General features: G+C 37.7%; 1 protein-coding gene across 1 annotated transcript; it reads right to left on the bottom strand.

Moving 5' to 3' along the window:
• Window positions 1-1319: 1319 nt before the first annotated feature.
• On the bottom strand, window positions 1320-4062 carry LOC146901698 (S-adenosyl-L-methionine-dependent methyltransferases superfamily protein). The gene has a single exon (XM_085736160.1). The coding sequence runs from the start codon at window positions 4036-4038 to the stop codon at window positions 3061-3063; it is 978 nt and encodes a 325-aa protein (XP_085592286.1). The 5' UTR covers window positions 4039-4062; the 3' UTR covers window positions 1320-3060.
• Window positions 4063-8625: the final 4563 nt, after the last annotated feature.

Here is an 8625-nt window from a genome sequence, read left to right as displayed (position 1 = left end):
AAACAACCCAGCTTAAGATTTTAGGTGAAAATGTAGTGTTAAATTTTATTACGTAGTTGATCTTAAAGCCGATTGTGACGTAACGCTCCTCTGTGTAAGGCTGAGTTATTTAGGTTTAATAATGCTTGGCTAGTCATTTTTATTTTATAAATGTGGTTAGTGAGTTCTGGGCTAAATTTGTTGTTTCTAGCAAGAAAGGATTTGTGTTGAAAGAAATATGAAAAATTAAGAGATTAGTGGAATTTGGATATTTTGGTAGTCTTGTTGTGAAAGTTCAAAATGTTAATAGGAATATTAAAGTGGCTGATTTCAAGATCAGGAATGTTGGTTTCTCCTCGGAGGAAAGGAATCAAAGAAATATGATTATTTAGTGTATTACGTAGTTAGAAGAATTGATTATATAAAATTGATTCTGACTAAAAGTGAGTTGAAAATAAAAAAATTCGTGTTTGGATATATTCAAGTGAGTTGAATTGTAAATTTGGATAACAAAATCAACTCTTGAATTAAAAGTTACAAACCATAGCTTCAAGTATAATCAATTTCAGAGACAAAATCTGTTCAAGTCGAAAACAACCAAATATATTATAATCAATTATACATCTACGTAATTAAGTTTAGTCCCTCTAGAATTGGAATCAAACATACATTTAGATTCTTTAAAGAAGGAGATGTTAACAATAATAGGTATTGGTCCCGTGAGTATAGTTCAATTGATTGAGACAATGCACTATAATATGCAGGAGCAAATTCGAACCTTGGACACCCTATTTATTCACTTTAACTGTGAAATCTTACCACTAACTATTTGAAAAGAAAAGAAAAAACAATAATAGATATCGATTTCATGTTTGTGCCAAATTCATGAGAAAAATAAAACTGTTTAGTGGAGTATGTGGTAGGAATTAAAAGTTCTGTAAAGTAATATTTCCAATTGTGCTTAACTCATTATTTTAAGGACATGCCAATTGCTGGCCAAATTTAGATCGGATTTTACTCCAAGATTGATTATAGAGAGCAAAATGAAAGGCTTCAAACACTTTCGATCTGGATGAAAATGAAGAAATTGTGAAAGAGTCCTAGCCTCATTTGTCTTCAGATTATAAATAAATTTATAGTGACGGGGACCTGAACACACACCATTCGCTCATAATTCCACTTAAAAAATGTTGAACAACAAGAATAAATCTAGTTTGAAATTGCATGAAAATGTGGTTTACTTTTAATTATCTTCCATGTAGTCCAATTCCAACCATCATGTACTGTTACAACCCACACTGATTTGTTAAAACAAGATCGTAGCTTTTCCATTGAGAAAATTGGTGTTAAATAGCAGTGCTCTTCTTATTATTATATTTCTTTTCCAGCACATTTCACATATGTTAACCAAACACATGCTTAGTGATGAGATTCTCAGCTACAAAGTATGTATTTGAATTTGGCTACAAAGTAATCAGCTATACAACTGTAACAATGCCAAGTAAGGCAGCCACCCAAACGGTCTAAAAAACCAAAAACAAGACCCAACACAGCAAAAAACAATACTACAAAGCTTTACAGAAAGTCAATTAGCCACCCACCCAAAAAACCACCCACCAAAAACAGCAGCTGCAACAGAAAAACATCAGTAATATCTGCACCCAATAACAGAGCCCAGAACAAAAAACCAACACAGCACCCCCATCTAAACACTCCAAAACACAGCAACCTCACCTCACCACCACCTTCCTATAGCTACTCCAAAACATCAGTAATACCTAGACACGAAAACTACCGATCCCAGCAAAACGGCCATTATAACCGCACCCAACCTCACCACCACCTTCCTATAGCTACTTCCAAACTCCTCCGAGCTACCCTCACAAGGCAATCATTTGGATTCCAACACCATTCGTAGAGGCATGCCGGGATATAAATACGATTCAACGTCAAATGCCAAGACAACACCTTGATTTCTTCCACAATATCTTCAACATCAAAATTAGTATTGTTGTACATTCTATTTTTCCTTGCTTTCCACAAAAACCAATTGGTTGGATGCCATATAATATAAGCCATAATCCATACCGGACTCTATTATTTCTTTCACCCCCAACTCCAACACTCCTAATGAATGAAAAGATTAGGAGGAATTAGAAAAGACCTATCCAACCACCTCATCACCTTCGACCAAACACTACACGCTACATCACATTGTAAAAAGAGATGTACCAACGATCCATCCACCCTTTCACACATCACGCACAATTTCGAAGCATCTGATCATAAAACATTCCTCAAAGCAAGATTCTCTCTAGCTGGGACACGATTAAGTAGTAGCTTCCAAGAAATCGCTACCACTTTTGAAGGTGACGGGCTCTTCCACATATTGACAAACACCATTTTCCTCCTCTCGCCACAAGTCTTCGAACAACACCAAATGCTCCAACTTAGTGTAGGATGACTTCACTGAAAAAACTCCCTCCAACAACGCCATATATGTTTTTTGACACAACCAACATATGCTTCGTGATGAGAGATTTTCATCCAAGAAATATATATTTGAATTTGAGTACAAAGTAATCAGCTACAGCTTAGATAATCTAAATTTGGTTTGAACCATTTTCTCTTTAGCTATGTCTCGAGCTTGATTAAAGGATGGAAGAGGGTGGACTTTCCATACTTCCATTAATAGGGTCCAAGCCAAGGACCCAACCTGGATTCACCTTAGGAAAACATATAGACAATTGTACAAGTACTGTTCTTATTCCCACAAGAACATTTGGGAGTAAATATTGTTCGTTGAACTTGACCATAAGATTATACTACTACCACTACTTAAGTTCTGTAAATTAAAACAATCTGCAAGTCGAAAATTAAATGTGAAACAATTAAGCATTTTGCTCATAATTTAATTGCATGTTAACATTACAACCATCATATTCTGCACAAAATGGGATTTATGATTTATCCGTGGCCTTCCTCAAACCACTAAAAAAATTAGGGAACGAAGTTTAAATTTCACATAGGAATAAACACAAACACTTGGTGAGCATGGTTATTTCAGCACAAACAATTATACTAACCAGAATAAGGTCTCCATAAATCAACATAACATCTCAATGAATTCGGAAGCGCGTTCTTCCACGAATCAATATCAGGAAAATCACCTGTAAGAGCAAGAGAACTATCCTCTCCACGATTCCCAAGTCTAAGAACAAAAAGCTTCTCACCAAAAACCATCTTCATAGCTTTCAACGTTTCTTCCATCACAAGATTCCCATCTCTACCCTTATCCTCAGCCTCCACACAACTCCCTCCAACATTCACCATTATCCTCCCACCTTTTCTCAAAGACTTGCGTAGTTTCTCCCACGTAGCAGCCTCTTGTAGCTCCGGTATCAAACTTCCCTTCGAAAACAAATCCACAAGAATGCCTGAAAACCCACCTACCAAACTCGCTGTTAAAGCATTTCCAACATAAACAAAAAGTCTATTTTTATTCTCTCTTTCAATCTTTTCAAGATTGAAAAACTCTCGTGCAACATCAATTACAGAAGTATCAAGTTCCCAACCATGGACAACTGCATTAGGGTAAAACTTGAGGATGATACTGGCAGTAGAGCCGGCGCCGAAGCCAAGAACAGCGATGGGTCCTGGTGGTAGGATTGGCGGGAGTGTCGCGAAGACGTCGAAGTAAGTGTCTGTTAGGGTTTTGAATAGAAAGGAAATGCTGTGGATGTTTCCAGGATTATCGAGGAGGAGAAGGCGGGAACCGCGGAATGGGTGGTCGGCTTTTCTAGAAACTTCTAGAACGCGGATGTAGTTGTGTCTAGATTTGAATTTTGCTAATGTTTTTACGTCTTTGAATGGGATGAAGTCTTCTTGGGTTTTGGGTTTGAGAGAGGAATTGGGTTGTTTTTGTTGTTGGCATTTTGGTTTGTAAGGGAAATTGATTCTTGTTGTCTTGGGTTTGAATTGGAGATGATGGTGATAGGTTTGTGTTGTGATTGTGTTTTGGATTTGTGTTTGAAGAGAGGGAGATAGGACCATCCACATTCTTTCTTGTTTTCTCGCACCTGCAAGGAGGATAAATCATAATATGTGAATCTATATACCTATATTTGTTTTTGATACTAGAAAATATGTGAACCTATATATTTTTTTTTTTTTATAAACTAGCTTATAGGAGATTACTCATAGTGAAAATTTATGGTTGATAGCCTATGATTTATAATTGATTAGCTAATTAAATAGTAAAATTAACAATTTAACTAGTTGATAAATGTAAAATGATATGATATGTGAATCTGTATTTTTCTTGTGAACATATAATATGTGAATTTATATAAGTTGGGAATGTGGCGTCATTTTTTATCTTGCAATTTGATTTGGATCATCTCCTTCTACCTCATTCTCCATTTGGTGTTTTTCTCTCTCTAAATTTTAAAGACAAGATCTCCGGGAGTAGAGAGAGAGAGAGAGAGAGAGAGAGAGAGAGAGAGAGAGAGAGAGAGAGAGAGAGAGAGAGAGAGAGAGAGAGAGAGAGAGAGAGAGAGGAGAGAATGAGATGATATAAGTTCGTAGTTACGAATTTAGATCCTCTCCTTCACTCATTCTCTCCTTCTTCTTCCTCCTTCTTTATTTTGTGTCTTTCTCTTAAAGTTTGTAGTAACTACATGTTTTAAATAACAAAAATCTTATATTTGAATCCTATCCTTCTCCCATTCACTCTTTCTTCCACCTTCTCCATTTTATATCTTTCTCTTAAAATTCTTAGTAACTACGTGTTTTGAATAGCAAAAATCTTCAATATAATCCCAACTTAGACTTTGAGAGTAACAATGACCGTAAGCAGTAAGGGAGGTGAGAATTGAAGGGGAAGAAATTATTTTTGGACTTTAGGTCTTTTTTGGGGTTAGGGTATGTTTGGCCTTTTTCTTAACTTCGCCTAGAAATTGGGTCAAACCATTTTTTCAACAGGAAATTACATTTACTACTTTAAATTAAAAATGACATTTTAGCAAAAATATCTAGCTTGCTTTATAGTATCTCAATAAAAGTCCTCGTAAACTTAGCTCAGTTGGTTGGGACAATACATAAAATATGTAAGGTCCGGGGTTCAAACACAGACCACTACCAAAAAATAGTATCTCAATAAAAAGTTTGTAGAAGCTTCAATAAAAAAAAAAAAACTTCTACCATATTATACAATACATCCTTCCTAAAATTCAATCCATTTTAGCAAAAAAAAAAAAAAAAATCTAACTTGTTTTTACGGTATCTCAATGAAATGTTAATTTGTATTTTATTACATTTGATTATTTTTCAACTTTTTAAACCTCTCTTTTAAATTTAGTTTACAAATGTTATTAATAAAGAATAATTTTGGAATGTTAGCCGTTTTTTTTATTAAAATCAACAAAATTAATTACAAGTCTTCCCTAATAGCATTTTCAATGGAAGACGTTTTTGCCTAATAGCATGTAGAGCTTATTAGCTACCCATTGAGGAGAATTGGGGTCCGAGACCGACGCGTTTGTTAAAGTGTTGGGAGAAGTTCTCAGGTTATCATGATTTTGTCCGTGATAGGTGGAGTAGCTTTCAGGTGGATGGTTGGGGTGGTTATGTCTTGAAAGAAAAATTAAAGCTCATCAAATTGGCTTTAAGAGATTGGCACCAACGGCATTCAAAAAATATACCAGTTAGAATATCAATTTTGAAGGATCAAATTTCCACACTTGAATTAAAGGGAGAGTCAACGTTATTGTCGGACGAGGAAGTAGAAGAGCTTCATGGGTACTCTGAAGATTTGTTCTCGTTATCTCGCATTAATTCTAGCATTTGTTGGCAACAGTCGCGGACTCAGTGGTTATGTGAAGGGGATGCGAACACTAAATTTTTTCATAGCATTATGTCTTCTAGGCTTCGCAGGAATGCAATCCAATTTTTCATGGTGAATGGCGTGGTAGTTGAAGGAGTTGACAATGTCCGAGCGGCTGTGTTCAACCATTTTTCTAATCATTTCCAAGCTTGTCAGGTGAATCGGCCTACCATGGACATGGTGCCCTTTCGGACTCTCACTAGTCGGCAAGGGGCGGTCTTAATTAAGCCTTTCTCGATGGATGAAGTGAAGGTTGCAGTGTGGGATTGTGATAGTTACAAATGCCCGGGTCCAGATGGAATTTCTTTTGGCTTCATAAAGGATTTTTGGGATATTCTGAAAGATGATGTTATGCGTTTTTTGGTGGAGTTTCTTAGGAACGGAAAATTGGCTAAAGGAATTAATAGCACTTTCATTTCGCTTATTCCCAAGGTCGATAACCTGCAACGGTTGACTGATTTTCGTCCCATTTCTTTGGTGGGGAGTTTGTATAAAATATTGGCAAAAATTCTCGCAAATAGGTTGCGTTTGGTGATTGGTTCAGTCGTTTCTGAGACTCGGTCAGCTTTTGTTAAAGGTCGTCATATCCTTGATGGGATATTGGTGGCTAATGAGGTTGTGGATGAGGCTTGAAGGTACAAGAAAGAGTTGATTCTTTTTAAGGTTGATTTCGAGAAAGCTTACGACTCAATTGATTGGAACTATTTGGATGAGGTTATGTTGAAAATGGGGTTCCCGTCGCTTTGGCGGAAGTGGATAAAGGAATGTATTGGGACATAAACAACTTCGGTATTGGTTAACGGGTCTCCCAAAGATGAGTTCCCTTTGAGAAGGGGGTTGAGGCAGGGTGATCCGTTGTCGCCCTTTCTTTTTCTCCTAGCTGCAGAAGGGTTTCATGTTTTAATGAAAACTTTGACTGATATCGATTTATTTCATGGTTACACGGTTGGGAGGAATGCTACAGTTTCGGTCCCTCACTTACAGTTCGCGGATGACACATTAATATTGGGTGAAAAGTCGTGGGCAAATATCCGTGCTATGCGCGCAAATCTTTTACTCTTTCAAGACTTGTCTGGGTTGAAGGTAAATTTTACAAAGAGTCTATTGGTAGGGATGAATGTTTCTGGTTCTTGGTTGGCTGAAGCAGCTACGGTTTTGAATTGTAAAGTTGGCTCTATTCCTTTTTTGTATCTTGGTTTGCCTATTGGTGGAGACTCGTGTCGTTTGGCTTTTTGGGATCCTCTTTTGAAGCATATTAACTCTAGACTGTCAGGGTGGAGTTCGAGATACTTGTCTTTTGGTGGCCAGTTGGTTCTTTTGAAGTCCATCATGTCCTCGTTGTCTGTTTATGCCCTTTCTTTTTTCAAAGCTCCGTCAGGTATCGTTTCCTCTATTGAATCTCTTTTTAATAATTTTTTCTGGGGGGGGGGGGGGGTGTAGACCACGGGAAAATATCTTGGATTGATTGGAATTATATTTGTCGGAGTCAGGAGGTTGGCAGATTAGGGGTAAGGAGAATTAGGGATTTTAATTTTGCACTATTAGGGAAGTGGTGTTGGAGGTTGTTGATTGATAGAGATAGTTTATGGTATAGGGTGTTGTCGGCTAGGTACAGGGTGAAGGATGGCCAGGTGTGTGAGGGTGGTCGAGCGGCCTCTGCATGGTGGCAGGTTATCTCTTCCATGCGCTCGGAAGAGTGGTTCCGTGGTAACGTTTGTCGTTCTTTAGGCAATGGCAAAAATACTCTTTTGGACGGATGTATGGGTGGGGGGAGTGTCTTTCAATGTTAGATTTAATAGATTATATGAGTTGGCGGTGGTGAAGAGTGTGTCAGTGTTTGACATACATTTGTTAGGGTGGGGGGCGGAGGGGGCGGCGTGGAGTTGGAGGCGTAGGTTGTTTGCGTGGGAAGAGGAGCTTCTAGGGGAACTTAGGCTTTTACTTCTTAGTGTCACTTTGCAGGTTGACAGGGTCGATAGAAGACTTTGGCGGTTGGAAACATCTTCCGTTTATATTGTCCGAAGTGCCTATAATTTTTTGACTATTAATGATAATGCTACTGTCGGCACTGAGGTGCCTACGCATAATTTGTGGCTCAAGGAAGTTCCCCTGAAGGTGGTGTTATTTGTCTGGCGTTTGTTACGAGATAGGTTGCCTACTAAGGACAACCTTTATCGTCGTAACGTGATTGGTGTCGATGATCAGCTTTGTGTCGGAGGTTGTGGGGAGGTGGAAAAATCTTCTCATCTTTTTTTACATTGTAATATTTGTGGGTCTGTTTGGAATCATATCTACAGGTGGATTAATGTTGCTAATGTTATGCCTGGTGATGCATCAAGTTTTTTTCATCAGTGTATATTTATTGGGGGAGCGGCCAAGTCAAGGCGGTTCATCCTTCAGGTTATTTTGTGTGCAATAGTGTGGGAAATTTGGAAGGAAAGAAATAACAGGATTTTCAAGAACAAAAATTCCTCTATATTGCAAGTGGTGGACAAAATAAAGTCGTCGACTTTTATGTGGTTGAAAGGGAAATATGTTAGTCTGCCTTTCAACTACCATGGTTGGTGGCTTAGCCCGTTTGCGATATTAGGCATTGGTTAATAGTTATTCTTTCTGGTTAATCTTGTGGTGACTTGTAATTATTGTACATATATTGTTTGAACCTTGGTGTTTCTTTCTTAGCACACCTAGTGCTAGGAAGGCTTGTAATTATCTTCTCGTTAACCTTGGTGTGGAGGCCACTTTAGCTACATCTTAATAAG

This window comes from Medicago sativa, chromosome 8 (genome assembly GCF_051527215.1).
Source record: "Medicago sativa cultivar Bolivia chromosome 8, Bolivia_mono, whole genome shotgun sequence".
In the NCBI taxonomy this organism is placed as follows: Eukaryota; Viridiplantae; Streptophyta; class Magnoliopsida; order Fabales; family Fabaceae; genus Medicago; species Medicago sativa.
Note: the sequence above shows the minus strand (reverse complement) of the source record. Positions and strands in the feature narration are given on the sequence as shown.

What these genes read in the sequence shown, in the direction of transcription:
- LOC146901698 (XM_085736160.1), bottom strand. Translation starts at nt 4,038, where the DNA reads ATGTGGATGGTCCTATCTCCCTCTCTTCAAACACAAATCCAAAACACA.